General features: G+C 34.3%; 2 protein-coding genes and 1 long non-coding RNA gene across 7 annotated transcripts in view; 2 read left to right on the top strand and 1 right to left on the bottom strand.

Annotated features, from left to right (window-relative positions):
• LOC106085184 (ion transport peptide) overlaps positions 1–17,972 on the top strand; it is a 124,476-nt gene extending 106,504 nt beyond the window's left edge. For 2 of the 4 annotated variants that reach the window (XM_059368724.1, XM_059368723.1), the window contains exons 2-3: positions 2,689–2,906; positions 10,679–10,844. In XM_059368724.1, the coding sequence (XP_059224707.1) occupies positions 2,689–2,906; positions 10,679–10,829 (369 nt within the window). In that variant the 3' untranslated portion in view covers positions 10,830–10,844. Of the gene's footprint in view, positions 1–2,688; positions 2,907–10,678; positions 10,845–11,016; positions 12,556–16,194 lie in introns of those variants that run through there. The other 2 variants (XM_013249282.2, XM_013249281.2) reach the window with 2 other exon arrangements.
• LOC131997627 (uncharacterized) lies at positions 1,221–6,461 on the bottom strand. Its single transcript, XR_009398313.1, has 3 exons — positions 6,084–6,461; positions 1,359–1,558; positions 1,221–1,300 (listed from the first exon to the last, which is right to left on the bottom strand). It is a non-coding gene; the product is annotated as an uncharacterized LOC131997627 (long non-coding RNA).
• A 1,536-nt stretch (positions 17,973–19,508) lies between the features above and the next one.
• LOC106085186 (zinc finger CCHC domain-containing protein 8 homolog) lies at positions 19,509–22,269 on the top strand. Of its 2 annotated transcripts, XM_013249285.2 has the most exons (6): positions 19,509–19,523; positions 19,619–19,887; positions 19,947–20,701; positions 20,770–20,895; positions 20,957–21,142; positions 21,205–22,269. In XM_013249285.2, exons 2-6 carry the CDS (start codon positions 19,785–19,787, stop codon positions 21,814–21,816), a joined length of 1,782 nt encoding a protein of 593 aa, XP_013104739.2. In that variant the 5' UTR covers positions 19,509–19,523; positions 19,619–19,784; the 3' UTR covers positions 21,817–22,269. The 2 variants fall into 2 exon arrangements, with proteins under 2 accessions (XP_013104739.2, XP_013104740.2); XM_013249286.2 differs by lacking the exon at positions 19,509–19,523 and having other exon boundaries at positions 19,572–19,887; positions 20,957–21,133.
• The last annotated feature ends 680 nt before the right edge of the window (positions 22,270–22,949 follow it).

The following is a 22,949-nucleotide window of genomic DNA, read 5'->3' as shown; positions in this document are numbered from 1 at the left end:
ATGATGAGATAATATCGTCTGGCGCGGTTGGATCAATGACAAGGTGGTGCTATACAAAAGTATACAACAATACACATGCAACAGGCAAATCACTGAGTTTTTTTTTTGTGAAAATGTTCTGCAGGACGGCAACATAATATACGGCGTTCCCTGAAATGCATAAGAGTGTAACAAACAAAATTAAATTGATGCCAACCGAAGGAAGGCGAAATATAGTAAAAAAAAATAAATTAAAAAACAAACAACATTGACCTGGAACTTAATTATTCATCAAAAAGCTATTAAAACAAGTAACTAGAAAAAACTAGCTAAGTTCGACAAGGCCGAATTTTGAAAACCCACCACCATGTATTCTGTTTTTGGCAAAAAAAAAATTTGGCAAACGAACTTAGTCATATGTGTACTTTACGTACCAAATTTCTGCCCGAATTAGGCAAAAATTGAAACTTGAAGAGGATTAATCGTTAGATCCGATTTATATGGGAGCTCTATCAGGATATAAACCAACTTGAACCATAATTTCCATGTTGCAAATCTAACATAACACTCCATGTAGAATTTTAGCCACATCCGAAAACAATTGTGGCATCCAAGGGCTCAAGAAGTTAAATCCGGACATCGGTTTATATGGGAGCTATATCAGACAAATTTGAGATCGGTTTATATGGATAAGAATAAGAAATATCAGTAAACAATTTCAAGCGAACAAGAATGTCGATCAAGATTATATGCAATTCATGGGGGTAGCAAATTAATATTTCGAGGTGTAACAAACCAAATGACTAGATTAGCATACTCCCTTCCTATAAATGGTGGTTATAAAAATTAGAAATTTCGTTACTTGATGTCAATATTTTTTTATAAGGTAGCTAAAAGGTGATTAATATTTTTCCATTCTAGTTGTCAGAACAATACTTGACAAAATTATTTTTTATAATTTAAGAATGACTCTAGAAGAATATGAAACAAGTAGTTCAACAACGATATTTGTTAATAAAATGTAGCATAGACATATTTAGACTAAAAAAATGTTTGGAAGCTTTTAGTAGCGTCATTAGCACAACAACAAAAATGTACCCCAACGAAACTACCTTGAGTGGCATATGCCGTAAATTGAAATGTCAAAATGGATTTAGAAATAAACTTTGTTTACAACTTAATTTCTTCAAATGTTTCTTATATTTGTATTTTCATTGTTATAACACAGTTTTGTTATTTATATTTGGAATATCCGATCAAATATAACCTCATTTTAGAAAAAATCGCAGCTATGTTATCAAGCCTTCGACATTTAGATTTACTGCAAAATCAAAAAAAATAAATAAAAAAATTGTACTCAGCTGTTCGCATGACCTCACCTTAGTGCATCCTGGGTAGGAGCAGTTGGCCAACAACAAAAAATCGAACACACTATCTGTCAAAATCGGTGTTTTTTGCAACTCTGATTTTCAGTATTTAATAGTTCGCAACATTTTTCGATTTTGATGTGTCTTATCGTTCTTATCTATAATACACACACAACCGCATGTTATGAAAGCTCGTTGGCAGATAGTGTACTCTGTAAGAAAAAATTGTATTCAGCTGTTTGCGGTACGCTACCTGTAAATGAAATTACCTTGATTGTATCTGACTTAGATGCATGGTACAATTAAGAGTTGGGGACATTAGCACAACAACAAAACTCTACCCCCAAACAAACTACCTTTAGTGGCAAATGCTGTAAATTGAAATGTCAACGTGGTTTAAGAAATAAACTTTGTTTTACAACTTATCTTCTTCAAATGTAATTTATTTTTGTATTTTCATCATTGGAACACTGTTTTGTGGCTTATGTGTGAAATATCGGATCAAATAGATCATTCCCTCGAGATTTTAGAACAAAATCACAGTTATTTTATTAAGCCTTTGACATTTACATTTACTACAAAATGGCGCAGAGATTAGAATGTCCGCCTATGACACTGAATGCCTGGGTTCAAATCCTGGCGAGACCAGCAGAAAAAATTTTCTGCGGTGGTTTTCCCCTCCTAATGCTGGCATCATTTGTGAGGTACTATGCCATGTAAAACTTCTCGCCAAAGAGGTGTCGCACTGCGGCACGCCGTTCGGACTCGGCTATAAAAAGGAGGCCCCTTATCATTGAGCCTAAACTTGAATTGGACTGCACTCATTTATATGTGATAAATTTGCCCTTGTTCCTTAGTGGAATGTTCATGGGCAAAATTTGCATATTACAAAATCAAAACAAAAATAAAAAAATTGTAATCAGCTGTTGACCTCACCTTATAAGTACATCCTGACTTGTATGTGTATTTGCCCCTTCTTTAATATTGAAAAAATATAGTTGGGTTCATTGACAGTTCAAGAAACGATATGTAATATATTTACAAACAAACAGTCAGACCTAAGAACGTAGCGTAATGCAATTTATTTTCTTTTCCATCAATGCTTCCTCAAACCTAATCGATTGTCCGAATGATAGATCAAATAATCTCCAGGAATAGAGCTGCTCCAAAATGATGCCTGCAGATTGTCTTGCAGCTTGTAGTCTAAATATAGCAATCGATGAGTTATTTTTAGTTTTGAATTCACTTTATTTTATCCATTTAATGCTACCACCACCGATAGTTACGTCCCATTCAAGTCGCTCTTATCGATTAAATTTTTCCTCTTTATTATTTATTGCAGATGTGTTCCCGCAACATTAAAATCTCGGTGGTGATGTTCCTTATCTTCGTTCCATTGTTTACAGCCTTACCCCGCAATCATAACATGGCGAAGAGGAGTAATTTCTTTGATCTGGAGTGCAAAGGCATCTACAATAAGACCATGTTCTATCGCCTGGATAAGATATGTGACGATTGTTATAATTTATTCCGTGAAACAAGTATACACCGACTATGCAAGTAAGTTTGTAAGACCATTCATTTGTATGAGCCATTCATTATTTTGCTATCTATATGCTCTTTCAGTCAACATTGTAAGTAAATTGAAAAAGTGTTGAGTTTTATGTTAATGCAACGTTTAGATGCTGCAAAATATGAATTGCTAAGGATGCTTTATAATTTTCATTAAGATAATCGGTGAGAAATATTTCGTTTAGAATGGTTTTGTTAGGAATTTGTTAGCGGGAAATTAAATTATTGGGTTGCCCAAAAAGTAATTGCGGATTTTTTAAAAGAAAGTAAATGCATTTTTAATAAAACTTAGGATGAACTTTAATCAAATATACTTTTTCACACTTTTTTCTAAAGCAAGCTAAAAGTTACAGCTGATAACTGACAGAAGAAAGAATGCAATAACAGAGTCACAAGCTGTGAAAAAATTTGTCAACGCCGACTATATGAAAAATCCGCAATTACTTTTTGGGCAACCCAATATAATTTAAAAAGCAAACTTTTTATATTGTAATATCTTAGAAGGAGATTTATTCCTCAATAGTTGTTACATAGTGTATTGTCTCCCTCTTCTTGTGAGCTGATTGTACCATAGACTCTTACATTGTATAGAAGTCTTAGGGTTTTCAGAAAAATATATTAATAAATAAAATCATCCACGGTTGTCAACTAATAAATAAGTTGGACAATCATAGGTTTGATAGTTACTTCTGTGGTAAATGCCAGCAAAAAATAACTGGTCTTGAACTCGCATAGAGACAACAAGTAAGAGCGTGCTAAGTTCGGCCGGCCCGCTATGGATCGCATTTGTCGAGTTCTATGCGCGGTATCTCTTTTTAGGCAAACAAAGAATAATGAATAAGAACTTTATGCTATTGGAGCTATATCAAATAGTCTGATTCGGACCATAAATGAATTGAATGCTGAACATTGTAGAAGTCAATGTGTTATATTTCAGTTCATTCAGATATGAATTGCGCCTTGTAGGGGCTCAAGAAGCAAAATCGAGAGATCGGTTTATATGGGAGCTGTATCAAGCTATAGATGTATCAAACTATAGCTATAGATCAGACCATATTGGACACGTATGTTGAAGATCATAGGAGAAGCCGTTGTACAAAATTTCAGCCAAATCGGATGAGAATTGCGCCCTCTAGATGCTCAAGAAGTCAAGATCCCACATCGGTTTATATGGAAGCTATATCAGGTTATGTACCGATTTGCGCCATACTTAGCACAGTTATTGGAAGTCATAACAAAACACCTCATGCAAAATTTCAGCCAAATCGGATGAAAATTGCGCCAAATCGGATGAAAAGTGACTCAAGAAGTCAAGATCCAGGATCGGCAGCTATACCAGGTTATGAACCGATTTGAATCATACTTAGCACAGTTGTTGAAAGTGATACCAAAACACTAGGTGCAATTCTCATTCAAATCGGATGAGAATTGTGCCCTCTAGAGGCTCAAGAAGTCAAGACCCAAGATCGGTTTATATGGCAGCTATATCAAAACATGGACCGATTTGGCCCATTTACAATCCCAACCGACCTACACTAATAGGAAATATTTGCGAAAAATTTCAAGCGCCTAGCTTTACTCCTTCGAAAGTTAGCGTGCTTTTGACAGACAGACGGACGGACATGCCTCGATCGACTTAAAACGACATGACGATCAAGAATATATATGCTTTATGGGGTCTTAAACGCATATTTCGAGGTATTACAAACAGAATGACGAAATTGGTATACCCCCATCTTATAGTGGAGGGTATAAAAAGAACCCCGAAAAATGGGAATGAGTTGCAACGATTAGAAATCTGACGTTTTCTTTTGGTCATTTCATTGAAAAAGTGAGAAGAAGTAAAAAAAAAATTAACAAAAAATTTTTTACAGCAGAACGTAAATAGTTTGTATAAAAATAATTTATAGTTAAATCAACTTTTTTCTTCATTCACAACAAGTTTTAAACAATCGGTTTTATTACTACTCTTAATTTTCTTAGATTATTTCTAATCGTGAATCGAAAACTGAACATTTTTAAGAGTCGGATGAGACATCTATGTAATGTAATACAATAGTTTGTGGGTTGTAGTATGTTGAGTTACCAATCATCTGGTATGCAATCCTCTAGAAGAGGCCACCGACTTCTTTTGCCCTATTTTTTCTATGTTGAGATGCTATAATCGTCACCTGAGGAGTCATAGACAATTGAGAGAATAGATTTCTCATCCGACTCCTTGCCAAGTTGCAACGAATAGAGATTAACCAGAAAATTTGAGTAAAAGAATAATTGTGAATGGCGAATTTATTGTGAATGAAGAAAAAACAGATGACTTAGCTACATTTAAACCAATTTTGCAAAAATTTTTTCCTTTAAATTATAAATTATTTTTGCAAACATGTTAAGCTTTGGTGTTAACTTTTTTTAATTTACTTGTGTTTTTAACGTTTTAGTGTTCTCTCAAAGAATCTGTGCAAAGTTTCAGCACAATATCTCTATTTTTAAAGACTGTAGCGCGATTTCTACAGTAACAGACGGACGGACATGTTAACTTGCATGCACCCGTCTATCCTACTGACAGAATACGGAATGGCGGCTTTCCTTAATTTTGAGAGGCCAAATAATAACGAGGAGATGGGTCGACAGTTCCCGCCCTGAACCGCAGATGTTCCAACTAAGTTGCTCCCTGTGTGCCTGTATGCTACGTGACGGGGCTATTAACGTGGACTTCGGAGATAATGTAATCAGAAGACGGGCGATAAGGGGAATGCCTCAAGGGTGGGGTGTTGTCGGGATTCGGTCTTTATAGATAACTCCAAGATGGTGACAGGGACTAGTTTGGGCCCATACTCCGACACACAAAATATCGGTACGTCGTTGACACTGCCAGACGAGTGTATGTTCTTTGGGAAGGGATTTACAATTTCTAGAAATCAGGATACATATATGGCGGCCCACAAAGCCGTGGGTTCTAGGACAGTGACGTCGGAGTTCTTGGCGGAATGTGTGGAATCCCTGAATGAACTCCAGTTTCACGACATAGTGCTAACATGGATTAGCGCATACGACGGCGCCGTATTGGCGTATTTGCTTGCCCCGTACTCTCTTCTTGTAATTTCTTGTCATCACACATTTTTCATTTTCTTTTCACCAAAGGTCAGACTGGCCACAGAGTGAACTCACCTTTTCATGCTGGGCTATCCATTCAACCAAAACTTAAACCATAGACAATAAATTATGATAAATTCCACAGAAAAATCATAAAACAGCATTTTTCCAAATTAAATTTTTGGTATTGAAATTTGTTAAAATTTTGTCAGCTGACACGAAAACGGAACGTAAAATTTTGTTTTTACTGAATTATACTTTCCGGTTAAAGTCGACAGACATTCCGTAATCAGTTGTATGTGTATTCATAAGCCAAAACACAGCTGACACGTTTTCTTACATTTACGGTATGTTTGCGAGAGCATAACCAGGCCTTTAATTGACACATTTTGACATCATCATTATTTATGGGGACTTTCCACTTTTTGTTTTCGGCAAGTGACGTAACCTTTTATTATTCAGCCATGGCGATTCACATTAAAGATTGCAAAACTCAAGAACAACCGTTAGATATGCGAGCCTATAAAATGCATATATTTGCAATTTCCTTTTGGAGCTTCGCAAGAGTTTAATGCCCGTACTCACAAAACTTATTGCAGCTTTATAGTAGGTTTATTTGACTAATTTCCTTTGAAGAACTGTTAAATAAACCTACTTTGAAGCTGCAAGAAGTTAAAATTAATATTTTGTTTTTCATTTATTTCTTAAGGCTGGTACTATATTCTTTTTTCACAGTTACTTTTTTAAAACACTTCAAAAATTTCAATAACATTTTATGAAAAGTTTTGTCAAATGTAATGAGGGAATGTCCTACTGAATGAAATAAGCAAGTTTTTTGTTCAAAATCTATTATCAAAAAAAAATAATCATTAACTAATTTCGCTAAAAGAGAATATAGTACACACCTAATAAATAAACATGTGCTTCTTTGAAAATGATCCATTTCAATTCTAAGTACTCAACAAAACAATTTTGCATGGTATGAGACGTCTTATTAAATTGTGCTATTTTAAGAATATTTTGAATTTTTAACATGAAACGTGAATGTAATATTGTAGTTCAAGGTAATGAACACGAAGAATATTTCCAATGAGATTTCTTTGGCAAGTATCGATTTTGACTAAAATTCCATGACCTACAAAAAGTTTGCTGCCGTTTCTCTAACCACCAGAAAATATGGAAAAAAAAACTTGTCTAACAAACACCTTCTCTTCCATTGAATTGACCAAAGTACAAAGCGAATCGACTGTTTACTTTGACAAATGGCGCTTTCTATATGTTTAATAATAAACAAAATACAATAAATGAGTACAAATATATAGCCGTAAAGTACGGCATGGCTGAATCCCTTAAATACCCTCCACCATGCAGAATGTGGAACAAGTTCTCAAGATAATGTTGAAATTCATAAGTTCATTTCAATTTTATTCGAATTGGAAAAAAATACTATCAGAATTTGATCATCCGATACCGATGATTAGTTTAGATACAACATTTTAAACCACGTTTACACTTGAGCCTAAATCCACTTAATTTGAGATAATCTCCAAGACCCGTTTGCACTACGATTCAAGTGATTTGTGTTTGTTAACCAATTAAATTGGTGAAACGATTTTATTAAATTTGCCTACAAAATTTTATAACTTCAATAAGAAATTGTCAGATTTTGAGAAAAAGTGCTGTCCAAAACTTCAGATAATAGCCGGTATTCAATACAAACGCAGTGTTGCATTTGAATTTCGAAGGAGATTTGCTGCAAATCTCCTCAAATAAGTAGATTTGCTCACACTGAAAATGTATGGGAAACCTCGTTGCAAAATACGAGATTTCCCAAATTTCTTCTCAAACCTAGATTTGCGCCAAGTGTAACATGCAAATGCAAATTTGCCCATGAACATTTCACTAAGGAACAGGGACTAACTTCTCACATATCAATGAGTGCAGTCCGATTCAAGTTTAGGCTCAATGATAAGGGGCCTCCTTTTTATAACCGAGTCCGAACGGCGTGCCGCAGTGCGACCCCTCTTTGGAGAGAAGTTTTTACATGGCATATTGCCTCACAAACAAAATGTTTTCTCTGATGGTCTCGCCAGAATTCGAACCCAGGCGTTCAGCGTCATAGGCGGACATGCTAACCTCTGCGCTACAGTGGCCTCCAATTCCATGTTCAGATACAGCTCCCAACTAAACCGATATCCCGAATATACTTATTAAGCATTTAGAGGGAGCCATTCTTTTTCGATTTGGTGGAAATTTTGCACGATGGTTTCTCATTAGAGTTATCCAAAGTATTGTTCGAATCGGTGCTCAGGCGAACTTAACCCGCGTTTACTCGTTTTAATTCCTACACAAAAATAAAGTTGCGACAAGCGATGAGCCGACATCCAATTTTTTAAATTTTTTATAGTTCCTTTCATCGATGATGTCAATTTGTTCCTTTTTATACCCACCACCGAAGGATGGGGGTATATACATTTTGTCATTCCGTTTGCAACACATCGAAATATCCATTTCCGACCCTATAAAGTTTATATATTCTTGATCAGCCTAAAAATCTACGACGATCCAGCCATGTCCGTTCGAGCTGAAACTTTGCACAGGTTCTTCTTTTGTCCATAAGTTGGTTAAGTTCGAACATGGGCTATATCGGACTATATCTTGATATAGCCTCCATATAGACCGATCCGCCGATTTAGGGTATCAGGGCCATAAAAGTCACATTTATTATCCGACTTTGCTGAAATTTGGGATAGTCAGTTGAGTTAGGCCAGTTGACATCCCACTTCAATTAAGTCCAGATCGGTCCAGATTTGGATATAGCTGCTATATAGACCGATCTCCCGATTTAAGGTTTTCGGCCCATAAAAGGTGCATTTATTGTCCAATGTCGCCGAAATTTGGGACAGTGAGTTGTGTTAGGTCCTTCGATATCCCTCTTCAATTTGGCCCAGATCGGTTCAGATTTGGAAGTAGCTGCTATATAGACCGATATCTCGATTTAAGGTTTTCGTCCCATAAAAGGTGCATTTATTGTCCGATGTCACCGAAATTTGGGAGAGTGAGTTAAGTTAGGCCCCTCAACATCTTTCTGCAAAATGGCACATATCGGTTCAGATTTGTATATAGCTGCCATATTAACCGATCTCTCGATTTAAGGTCTTGGGCCCATAAAAGGGGCATTTATTGCCCGATTTCGCCAAAATTTGGGACAGTGAGATGTGTTAGGTCTTTCAATATTCTTCTTGAATTTGGCTCAGATCGGTCCATATTTGGGTATAGCTGCCATATAGACCGATCTCTCGATTTAAGGTCTTGGGTCCATAAAAGGCGCATTTATTGCTCGATTTTGCCAAAATTTGGGATAGTGAGTTGTATTAAGTCTTTCAATATTCTTCTTAAATTTAGCTCAGAACGGTTCAGATTTGGATATAGCTGCCATATAAACCGATCTCTCGATTTAAGGTCTTGGGCCCATAAAAGGCGCATTTATTGCCCGATTTTGCCAAAATTTGGGACAGTGGGTTGTGTTAGGTCTTTCAATATTCTTCTTGAATTTGGCTCAGATCGCTCCAGATTTGGGTATAGCTGCGATATAGACCGATCTCTCGATTTAAGGTTTTGGACCCATAAAAGGCGCATTTATTGTCCGATTTCGCCGAAATTTGGGACAGTGAGATGTGTTAGACCGTTCAATATTCTTAAATTTAGCTCAGAACGGTTGAGATTTGGATATAGCTGCCATATAGACCGATCTCTCGATTTAAGGTCTTGGGTCCATAAAAGGCGCATTTTTTGCTCGATTTTGCCAAAATTTGGGATAGTGAGTTGTATTAAGTCTTTCAATATTCTTCTTAAATTTAGCTCAGAACGGTTCAGATTTGGATATAGCTGCCATATAGACCGATCTCTCGATTTAAGGTCTTGGGCCCATAAAAGGCGCATTTATTGCCCGATTTTGCCAAAATTTGGGACAGTGGGTTGTGTTAGGTCTTTCAATATTCTTCTTGAATTTGGCTCAGATCGGTCCAGATTTGGGTATAGCTGCCATATAGACCGATCTCTCGATTTAAGGTTTTGGACCCATAAAAGGCGCATTTATTGTCCGATTTCGCCGAAATTTGGGACAGGAAGTTGTGTTTGGCCCTTCAAGATTTTTTTTTTTTAATAGGATATAGCTGACATATAGAACGATCTCTTGATTTAAAGTCTTGGTCCCATAAAAAGCACATTTATAATCCGATTTCGCTGAAATTTGACACAGTGATTTATGTTAGGCTTTTCGACATTCGCGTCGTATATGGTTCAGATCGGGACTACACAGCTCCTACTTTGGCAAAGTTAAGCAGATTAGAATATGCCATTTACACATTAGGAATTTTATTTGAGATTTCACTTGCTGTTTCAATACCAGATCAATAATTATCTGGGGTATGTATATTTACTTTTTGATTTCACTTGCTGTTTCAATACCAGATCAATAATTATCTGGTGTATATTTACTTTAAATCGGATAATTTTTATTCTACCCATACATCACAGCGAATTATCTATGTTGGATTTTTTTTTTTCAATTTATCTTTTATTTGTATATGAAGAGATTTTTTCTTTCATATATATGGGATCCATCATACTATTTTTATATATTTATTCTCTTTTTTCAAATTTGACAGGCATAAGTGTTTCACTCATCAAACTTTTGAAGGGTGTATAAATGCTTTATTAATACCCGAAGAAGAAGTAACTCAACTGCAATATTTTATTAAAGTCATAAATGGTGCCCCTTTATCATTTGATTTTGCTTCCCTTTTAGAGAATAACTAAATATTTATACATCTATCTATTTGACGAGTATAATGAAAAGAAAAATATAGCTTAAAGATATTAATTTTAACATGTTTAAATTTTTGTTATATATAATTTTTCAATTGGCTTTTGTATTAATTTTTTTTAGTATTTTTGATTTGTGTTTAATTTTTTTTTTCGTTTTTTTGTTTGTTTTGTTTTTAAGGAAAGACTGTTTCGATTCAAAATGGTTTGGCGAATGTTTAAAAGTCCTATTTATACCGGGCGAAGAGGTGTCACAATTACAAGATTTCATTAAGATTGTCAATGGTTCGCCGATAAGGTTTAATATGCCGCCGATTACAACATAACTGTTTTCAGTTATAATTCCCAAGTGTTGCCTTTTGCCTGTTATCAATCAACCCATCTCACTTTTTGTGTTTTTTTGCAATTCAATCAAAAAGAAAAAGAAGAAGAATAGACGTCATACTGCAATTTGAGGTCAACTTCTTCTAATACATCAAATATGATGATGAAAAAGAAGAACACATAGAAGAAGAATCGAAAAATCAAAAACAAATATCTTGTACTTACAATTTTTTTCTTATTAAAAATTTTTTATTTATTGTATTTATAATTTAATTTTATTTATTATTAAGTTGCATCTGTTTTTTTATAGAGAAAAAAAATCCGAATTAGTTGCATCTAATATTGTTGATTTTTATTTATGTATAGTATTACTTTTAATGTAAAAGTTATTTGCACAGCATTTTTAAACAAGGATTTTTTACATACATATATATTTATTTATTTTATATGTTTTTCCCCTTTCCTAATAATTATATGGTAATCCTTGTTTTTTAACCCTCGAAAACAAACACGAAACAAGAAAGTATTGCAGCAACTTTTTGTATTTATTTCATTTATAAACAAAACAAAAATTTTGTTTTACCAAATATTTGACAAATTGCTAACGACAAGAAAACATTTATATATATATATAAACATTAATGCTATATGAATATTTCCTTTGCCAATTGTTGAGGCAGACCAATGTGAGCACATTTTAAATGTCCCAAATCTGCCAAACACTGGAATAAGAAATATTGCAACAATTGTAAAATACTACACACTCATATAAATTATTCATGATGCAAACAAAGAACACAGCCCCACCCAGAACACAAAAAAAAAGATAAAAAAAAAAACTAGATAAAAAGTGTAATGTTTAAATTTGCTGGCAAATCTTAATTATGTATGTACGTATTTTTTAATTACACAAAAAATAGAAATACTAAACAAAAAAGAACTATTGAAAAATATTGTGATAAAACACGTTAAAAACACTCCTCCTCTTTATATATAATCTAAAGAAAAAAATCGAAAAACAAAAAACAAAATAAAAAAAAATCGAAAATCTATACATATATGAATCATTGTGTATTATACGAAAGTCGCCGTCGAAAGATCAAACTAGAAAGTAACTTGAAATTCTCTTACCTCTCTCTGCAAACCAAGAAATTTTAATTTTAAAACACATAAGAGCCAAGCTCTCATTTTCCGCTTTTCGAAAATAATCAAAAATTACAAACAAAAAATCTATTTACAATGGATGCCATGAAGTCAGCAGACTGTGGAAACTTCGTTTTCAACACGCAACAGCAAGTCAGACCAGCGGCCCAGCCGCCACATCGCCCGAATTCTAGCCTACTCGTTGATTTGAATATACAAATATATCTCGTTCCTCATGAGTTGTTTTCTTTAATTTGGTACGTTTTTTTTTATTATTAAATTTTTTTTCTTTAACATTTACATTTTTTATTTACACACCGTTCCCCTAATTCTGTGTCGCTTAAAATGTGTGGTTTTCGTTAGCTTGTATGTCAAAATCAGCTGATTTTCTAATGGCAAAACAGATGTTTGAGTCAGGCGAGTCACTATCCAAGCGACACAGAGTTAGAGAATCTGGCTGTTAATCTATTATACCAGGATTCACTAAATAAAACCATGTTTCCACTAGAGGCTTAATCCACTAGATTATAGATAATCTCCAAAACCCGTCTCCACTGCGATTTATACATTGCGGTCAGCAATTAAGTTTGTGAAACGATTTTATTAAATTACTACCAAATTTTATAATTTCAATAAGAATTGTCAGATGTTAAGAAAAATCTGACATCCCAATAATAACCGGTATTAATGCAAATGCAGTGTTGCATTTCAATTAGGAAGGAGATTTGCTGCAAGTGTATGGGAAACCTCGTCTCAAATCTTGATTTACTCCAAGTGGAAACATGGTATAAGGTTACGGAAAGCGATAAGCTTATAATTTTGTTTTTTGATTATCATTGACGTTTTCTCTTGTGTCATTTTCAATCGGTACATTTTGACGTCCTCAATATTCATGGCACATTCTGTTTATGGCATCCAACGCAACCTTCAATTAGTGAACCCTGCCTGTTGTGCCTTATCAAATCAACAAGCTTTTCCATATTTTCTTTATGAAATTGGTTTTTGTATTTTGACTTTTAACACCATAAAGTTTGTTTTTAATAAAGAAAAAAGTTTCTCAAGGATCCCTAACATGAATTACTATCAAATTACCGAGTTGAAAGACTTAAAAATTGTTTGTTTAGAAGTGTAAATAATCCATTAAAATGAAGTATGTATGTAATACACTTTAAAATTTTCTATTGCACGGACAACTGCAAAATGGACTATTTAAAATTCGAACGAAGAAACTGCAGAAACTTTCCCTATTAAATGTTGGTACTAAATTCCAGTTTCACGTTAGAGGTCTATACGTGAATTCGGACTTATGTGTCTTCACAAAGTAACTTCGGGGAAATCATGGCAAAACAATTAAAGGTGATCTCAATTTGTACAACAACCACAAATCATATGGTGCAATCCGCCATCTTGTCATCAAGCTGATCGACGTTTTGTCAACACAAATAAAAAAAAATTGTGTGCGTGTGTGTATACATGTGCGTACAGGAGCAGAGAAAATGCGAGAAAGAAGATAACAAAAAAGAGAATGCAAAAAAATCTGTCATCTTAATACCCTCAAACCTGGCTGACTGCTAACAGCTGTTCGCGTGAGACCAGCTTTTGCGCAAATTTTTGGGTTATCCCATACGAAAAAAAATTTATACAGATTTGATAGCAAAAATGATGAATCGTATGTAAATTGACAATTTTGACAAACATTTTCAATTACATGTGCATACAAAAAGTGGCATGTCATAAGACATCCACATGACGTGTAATAGCGCCTTAAGCGTTGCTTTTGTTCAAAGTAGCTCCCCCATACATTCGGAATTCGTGCGTGCACTTAATTTTATTTGAAACACAACATTTTTCTACAGTTTTCTAATCTGTTTTTTGGACTTCATTAGCAGCTTAAATTCCTATTGAATTTTTGTGCAATCCGATGGACTCTATTTTTCGCCAGAACACAAACAAAAGTCAAACAACAACACACAACAAAGACAACAGCATTGAAGCAAAGTTTATTGGTGCACATTTAATGAGCATTTAATTACATTTGCAATTAATTGAACGTGAAATTTTTATTGGCGCAGCTATCTTTTTGCTCATAAAACTAAGATATATTCATTTACAGGTAGTGGCAGTTGCCCAACAACAAAATATTTGGTGCACTATCTGTCAAAATCAGTGATTAGTGCAACTATGATTTTGTGTATGTAACTAGTTCACGCAATTTTTCGTCGTTTGTGTGTTTTATGGGTCTTAACTATAATACACACACACACAACCAAAACTCGTTGACAGATAGTGCAATTCGCAAGAAAAAATTGTACTCAGCTGTTTACGGTACACTATCTGGTAACTATGCCATGCATAGAACTCAGTACCACTTCTACAGAATGTGCTCGCATTTTCTACGTAACCATTTTTTACAATGCCATTTGACAGGTGTTCGGGCGAAAAATCGAAGTCAGTACTGGCTATAAGTAAAAAATCGAAGACGAATATCAACGCGTCCAAGTAAAAGAGTCGTCGACAATTCAATAAACGCTTGTGTGCGTTTGTTGTGTAACTCCCAATACAAAGCTACCTAATTTAACTTTTTGACGAAAGCGCATGCGCCCGCATGGTATGTAGATCCACCTTTAAGGCCAAAGCAGAATGATAAAAAAACACCAGTTATTCGTTACATGATACTACGCCCAAAACAGAATGGGCGCTTTGAGTTTTGTTTTTGAGAATTGCTTTGAGAAACGCAACTCTGCAAACAAATCCCACAGACGCAACATGCAAAAGATAAACAATTTTTATCTTTGATGCCTAAAAACACTGCTTCATACATGACAACACAGAATGACGCTTGATTTCTGTCGTCAAAATAATGCACACACACAACCAAACTCGTTGACGGATCAGAATTCACTGAATAAGGTTAAGCCCATCGCTCAGCCGACATATAATTTTTTAATTTTTGGCAGTACTTGGCGTTGCGGATGGCAACTTATTCTCTTTTTGCATTCATCTTTGTTTACGTTTTCTTCTATTTGATGACATTGTCAATCTGCAGATTTGATATCCTTAATGATGGTCGCGGGGCCTAGCCACTTTATGTTTTCGCAAATGACCTAACCTTGTATTATTGAATCCTGTTGCCAGATAGTGCACTCCACCTACACCCACAAATTTCCTTGTGTGTGTTGGCAAAATCGTCGATTTTGTAAATCAGCTTGATGATATGATGGCGATGTCACCATATGGTTTTTGTGTTGTTGTACAATTGAGAACACCTTTAATTGTTTACAATTGAGACCACCTTTAATCGCTTTAGCGTCTTTTGCGAAATGTTTTCCAGTTCTCTCCCTTCACTTATGTTTATAGTCCATTTTGACAGTTAATGTTGGAAGGTTATGTAATTTGTCAATGGACAATCGCAGATGTTAAATTAGTTATTTATTTGTATTTTATTCATTTGTTTTTGCTTTAAATCGAATATGAAATAAAAAGAAATTGCCTACGAAAAATACCGCCGTCTTTTACGATATATTTTGAATTCTATCCCATGTATATATCTGTTTATTTTTTTCCAAATTCGGAATGCTTAAATATCGTTCTTTATTAAATTTATTTTTAATACAAGTTCATGCCCATATTTTGAGTCTCCATCTCAAATAATAAGCTCCATGCCCCAAGCCTAATACGGTATTATATATTCCTTAACTTTTACTTTTTGAAAAGGAACATTTTTGAATTTTAACAACATTTTTGATCACATTTTTGTGTATATACAGATGTATGTGTTCAATATGCCTTAGAACTTTACTTAAAATTGTTTTAATAATTTCTTATATTTCTCCCCATTCAATGCTTTCTTCCGCTTAACTATCCTCTGCTCAATACTGGGTGTGAAAAACAGACAAGAGTGTTTTGGCTCTCCCTTCTTCAACGCTTGCATGGAAGCATTGCAACTTCATCAGGAAATGGATAAATATTCCGAATGGCGTGATACCTTGGGCAAGAAGTAAATTCGAAACCTGCAACTCAGCTAATTGACTTTATTATTCTACTTCAAACGCAAATGAAAAAATTAACAAAAAAAATAAATTAACAAGATTAATAAATAAATTTTTCCTAAATTAGCAGAGAGCCCTAAGAAAAGTATTAAAAAATGGAATATAAAAAAATGTATGTATATTAGGTACCTAAAATGTTAATAAATGAAAGAATTGGAAAAAATTTTAAATTCTATAAAATGAACGTCTATATTTGTTGCTAGAAGGAACATGATTTACACGGTCTACAAACGTTTTACCATGATGTATACGTGTTGATTACAGTTCTTCCCAAAACAAAAAATCAGCAGGCGAGAGCTTTAAATCCGGATTTTAAAGGCTCTATTACGCGGCATGCAGTTGTCTTATGGCATGTCAAATTTAGCACATGTAGAGTTGTACAAGTCGTGTGATACTAATGAATCGATGTGTGCAAAACATAAAGAAATCCGCAGTTTTTGTTGTCAGCCGAATGAAAGCAAACCAAATTAAATTGTTTTCACAAATTTATTCATTATTTATTTAACCAGCTTTATCAAAATGTTAACAATTTTTACGCATTAAAAAATCGGTTTTTGTTAAAATTTTTAGGTTATGTCATACGAAAATAATATACAGGTGTAATGGCAAAAATGATGAGTCGTATGTAAATTGACAATTTTGACAAACATTTTCAATTACATGTGAATACAAAAAGTGGCATCTCATAAGACAACTACATACCGTGTAATATGGCCTTAAGATAAATTAATTGCAGGTAGGAGCAATTGGACTACTACAAAAAATCGAGTGCACTATCTGTCAAAATCAGTGATTAGTGCAACTATTAAATTGCTAGTTCGCATAATGTGTGGTATGGTTCTTAAAAATTATGCACACACATAACCTAACGTTGTTAAAACGCGTTGACAGAGTGTGTGCTCCGCTAGAAAAAAATATTCTCAGCTGTTTGCTGTACAATATCTGGATTAATTTGTCTTGTTGATGGAACATTTAAATCCGAAAGCAATCAATGATATGAAAGAAGAATCTTCGCTGTCCCTTAATGTCCCTTAAAGTTTATGTGCAAATTTACCTGCTCAACAAATACTTCACTTGTTGGCACATTTGTGTCACTTAAAGTGTATGGTTGTCAATCGCTAGTATGTCAAAATCATAATCAATTTATAACAGAAAAACAGTTGACTGAGGGAGTTGAGGTATTCCGTAAAGTGACAAGAAATTAGATTTTTTTGGTATTTTAAGCAGTATTGAGAAAAATTTTATCAGCTGCAAACACAACTTTAACGTTATAGATCTACCTTGCGTTTGCTTAAGTAATCCAAGTATGTTCGAATGAGTAACAATTTAAGTAAAAGATTGTTGCCTGCAAAAACTCCAGGAAAAATGTACTGCTACCAATCAATGAAAAATAATCTTATGCCATTTCTACAGGCATTAAACGCAAACCACTTTCTGAAAAAATGTCTATAAATTGCGAACACTCCTTAATCAAAAAATTTTTGTATTTTAAGCAAAATTTCTTATACTCACATTTTTTATGTTATATACGTTTATAACTTTTATTTCAATGACATTCTCCAAGTATAACAGTGAAGTATTACAAAAACCCATGTCTGATTTAAATAAGCTCGAAATATTAATTTCATATATTTGGTTTTTAAAATCATATTTTTTATAAACTTTTTATACACTTGTGTCTATATAATTTAGAAATGCGTTTTTATTTCGTTTGGTTTACTTAAACTAAGTTTATTTTGTATATATATAATATTTTGTAATATATTGTAATTATTTCTGACAATTTTAAGTTAATCATGCTTATTTTTTATGTATTATAAATTGTTTTATTTACTTCTATGGATCTAGTCGTATAAATAAAGATTGTTTAATTTTCATTGATAATTTGAAACGCTTTTTATTCAAAAAACACAAATAATCAATCTTTCCACTCTCACACACTCTTTATTGAAACCCGATTTCTCATAGAACATGTCATATGTCATTTTAAAAACAGCAACTCTGAAAGTTGTACACATCGTGTGATACGTACGAAAAATGTAATATGACACATGGATTTTGAAATAGATATGCAACTTTTTCGATTAAATCGGGCTTTTATTTCAATTTTATTTACATGTGTAAAAAAAAATTACAATGCATATGGAAATACATGCCGATTAGAGCGCGCTCTATTCATATTCGACTTATATGAGACAAGCCTTATGAATACAGAAAGTGACAGCTCATATAACATGTCTTATTGTCTAATGGCAGTTTTAAGGCTCCATCACACTGCATGTTCTCGTCTTATAACATGCCACTTTTTATATATTATTGGTATTTCATTATGTATGTCAAAATTTCCAATTTACATACGATTCATTATTTTTGCTATCACACAAGTATGTTATATTTGTATGACATAACCTAAAAAGTTGAGCAAAACTGATTTTTTATAACAACAAATGGTTGTTTTCATTCAACTTACAACAAAAACAGCATGACGAAAAAATTAAAGGTGGTCTCATTTATATAACAACCACAAATCATATGCTGAAATCCGCATTGTTGTCATCAAGCTGATCGACGTTTTGTCAACACACACAAAGAAACTCGTGTGCATGTGTGTATACATGTGCGTACATGAGCAAAAATATGCAAAAAAGAAGATAACAAAAAAGAGAATGCAAACAAAAAGCTGTCATCTTAATACCGTCAAACCTGGTCGGCTATTAACAGCTGTTCGCGTGAGACACCCTTTTTTAATCCGCCTTGCAAAAACAGGAGATTCTTTTATGTTTTTGTCAGAAGGAGTAGAGCACCACTCTAATCGAAAAAATAAGTGCTATTTTGAAAAGTGATTTTCATGTGCTATTTTTATTGGTATCACACTATACCCGCAACTTTAAAAATAGCAAAATTTTGCATGGCATAAGACTAGAACATGTAGTGTGATGGCACCTTAAGCATATATTCAGAAAACCAAATTCCTTTAACCAGAAGAATATCGATACGACAAACTATAACCGGAGTTTGAGAAACCTGGCCTTAACAGCTGAACAGACATAGGAGTATCTAATTAAAAAGCGTGTGCCCAAAGTGATAATATCGAAATTTCGTTAATATCGAAATGTCATCGATTTATTTGCGGCGTTGTATTAGCTAATCGGCTCTGTGGACGTTGCTTAAGGTTGGTTTTTTTCATATTATTATTATATATTTGATATGATTATATTTTGATCTTTTGACACATTTAATATTTACTGAACGTGTTTTCCCCGGTAGTTATTTGCAACCATAAACAGATGTTTTATGAAAACCTAGTGGTTTTCATCTATGCAACGAAACAAATTTTTATTGGCAAAGTAAGCGAACATACCCCTTATAAGACCCAGCTGGCTTTGTTCCGCAAAATAAAAAAATCATTGTGGATTCAGAAAATTGGGATATAATGGAGGATGTGGAGACAGTGATTCTAAATGACAGTGGTGGTGTAATTGATGACCAACAGATAAGTTGCATCACATTGGACGATTCCTATGAACCCGAAGAAGGCAAGTAACCCCAAATTCTTTAGTGACCAAAAAACCTATTTGTTCATATTTATTCGCAGGCGAGCTAGAAGATGAGGAAGGTGACCAGAACAATATATGCGAAATTCGTTTCTCTAACATCTCTGTCTATCAGCAGTTTGGTGAACTTATCACAGAATTGCTGAGAGAAAAACTAAATGAAAAAGAGCCAGAAAAGAAGGTTATTATTAGCTCAGAAACCGGCCTGGTCGTACAAGTACGTTTTGAAGCCGAAAAAGTCAATGCAAATGAAAAAAATACGCTTGAAACTGAGATCGCTGGAGAGATAGAGAGGTCTGACAGAGAGGATTCACCAGATCTAAGTGGCATCAGCGAACTTTTTACAATTGACACAGCTCCAGCTCCGAAATTGGACACAGTTAAGGTTCCATCCTATAAAAGAGCCATTAAAGATGCCCTACTTGATGGGGAAGCTGCCGCCAGCAAAAGACAAAAACAAGAAGAGAAAAATATGAAGGTTTCAAAAGCTAGTAATTGCTTTAATTGCGGCGAGTCTGATCACAATATCAGGGAATGTCCTATGCCACATAATCAGAGACGCATAAAAATGGCAAAAAAGAACTTTTCCAAAACAGAACGCTACCATGTGGATGTGGAACAAAGGTTTTCGCATTTAAGGCCTGGCAATATAAGCGACAAGCTGAGAGAAGCTATGGGCTTGCGAAAGGGGGAACTACCATTCTTTTTCTATAGGATGAGAGTGCTTGGCTACCCACCCGGTTGGCTGGAGGATGCCAAAGATGAACATTCTGGCATAACGCTGTTTAATTCCGATGTAAGTTAAAGTTTAATAACAAGGGTAGTTATTTTCTTACTCGAGCATAAACACATTTCTATTTTTAGGGAAGCAAAATTTTGCATTCAGATGAAGAGGACGGTGAAATGGATTCAAACAACCAGCGCTACAATATATCGAAAATTATAGAGTTTCCTGGCTTCAATCAAGATCCCGGAGAAGATTTCTTTGATGTAGGTTGCAAAAGTTAGAAACAAAAAAAAACCAATTGTTGTAATTTATTCTTACTACTAGGACCACAAACATCACAATGTGCCGCCATTCAATAGAAATCAACTGAAGGAAGAATTTGTTAAAACCCTAGGCGACAATGTTATTAAAGGATATAAACGTAAAAAGATGAAAGATTTTCCAAAAGCCAATCCCGATGAAAGTGCAAATGAATCGTTCGACATACAAGTGTCTGATATGGTTAGTAAGGTCTGCATTGCAAAGTTGCATTTAACAGAAATTAATTCAACTGTCCATCTTTTATTTTAAAGGAAATTGAGGATGCCGATACAACAACAACTTCAAATATTGAATTTGTGAGGCCACCACCTCCCAAGGAACCCCCTAAAAAAGACGATGCAGTACCACCACCGCCACCACCCATGTCCCCCCCGCCACAGCAAAAGAATGATAGTGATTTACCCGAATCTCCAACCTTAGCCGAACTTGAGCGAAGAAAAAATCAACTCTTGCAAGAATTAAATACTTCTGTCATTGAAATTGACGATTCTCTAGTCGATGAGATTATAGCTTTGGACAATGAAGCAGAGTCTAACACGACAGATCATGAAACTGCTGCAGAAGAAGAAAGTATTGATGAAAATGCCATCACAAAAGCTCAAATGGAAGAGAGCGACAACTCCAAAGATTCTTGCAACTCATCTGAAACCAACCCGGATGTCATTAAAAAATCGTTTATGGGTACACCGGTATTAAAATTTTCACCCTATGACAGTTTGCCAAATGGCGATAACTTTAAAGTTGGCGTGAGTGATGTCATTAATTTTGAAAACTTACCCGATTCCACTGGTAAATATGAAAATATGAAGGAGTTAATAAAGAAAGTACGAACGGTTATACATAAGATACATAACGACGACTGAATGATGATCATCACCAAAACACATTCATCTTTAATTTTTATTTTAAAGCAGGATATTTCTGTATGCAAAGATTATGGGTCGAGTATGGATTGCAGTTCAACTATAGTTGCGTTGTCACGAGATAAAACCATGAAATAAAAATTTGTATAAAATTGGAAATTTAAGTCAGTATCATGCAATATCAGTGTTCTGAACGTTAAACTGCTAAGTAAATTGTAAAAATGTAAGCAATTCAATATAGAGTGAAGATTTCTATAATACATTTGATCGTTGGCAACGCAACTGAAGTTAGGTTGCAATCCATAATCGATCCTATATTTATTATCCCCCATTTAGTATGTCATAATTGTATTTATTTTTAACTTTCAAATTGACTTTTATATATTATAAATATTTTTATACAAGTATACATAACTTTGAAAATTCGTAAATAAATTGGAAATTTTAAAGCTATACGAACGAATATTTATTTTCTTAAAAGCCCATAAACCTAAGCCAGTGATGGGCTTGTCGAAAAAAAATCAAAGTCCTAACGACGGTTTCACTGCATTCGTCTCCAACGGACTTAATTCAGACTGCTTCGACCAGTCCTCTGGCCTTCATGGACAAATCGTCTGCTCTTTCATTCTCCCCTACTCCGCTATGTCAATTTTTTTTTATAAATTGAGATCGGACTAAACTTTGGTAAATTTCAAAAATTCTTGTTCAATAAAGTAGTCAATAATTCACAATTAAAAGAACGATTTTAGCCATGTAAAACTTCTTTATAAAGTGTTGTGTTGGGCATATGGTACCAGCGCAAAGGCGTATTTAATTCCATAACTGAATTTGGTATTCGTGATAAATTAAACTTTATAGGACGATTTTATCTGACATTCGATTTAAATATGACAGAACTTCTATCAAATTGAATAAATGCTTTCCATCAACTTTTCCTTGCATTCTGCGTTGGGACCTCTTCTTTTTTTTTTTGTGTACATGGATGACCTGCCGGAGTACGATGATGTTTTCTCCTCTTTAGTGGTTACCGCGATTACCCTGGCATTTGCAAGAGTATGATTAACCTTTGTCTTGATCGTGTTCACAGTGTACTGAGGATAATGTATTCCAGGTTAATCCGAATAAGACCAGGG

The sequence above is a fragment of the Stomoxys calcitrans genome, chromosome 5, assembly GCF_963082655.1.
Source record: "Stomoxys calcitrans chromosome 5, idStoCalc2.1, whole genome shotgun sequence".
Lineage (NCBI taxonomy): Eukaryota > Metazoa > Arthropoda > Insecta > Diptera > Muscidae > Stomoxys > Stomoxys calcitrans.
The sequence above is the reverse complement of the archived record's forward strand: the minus strand, read 5'-3'. Positions and strand labels throughout refer to the sequence as shown.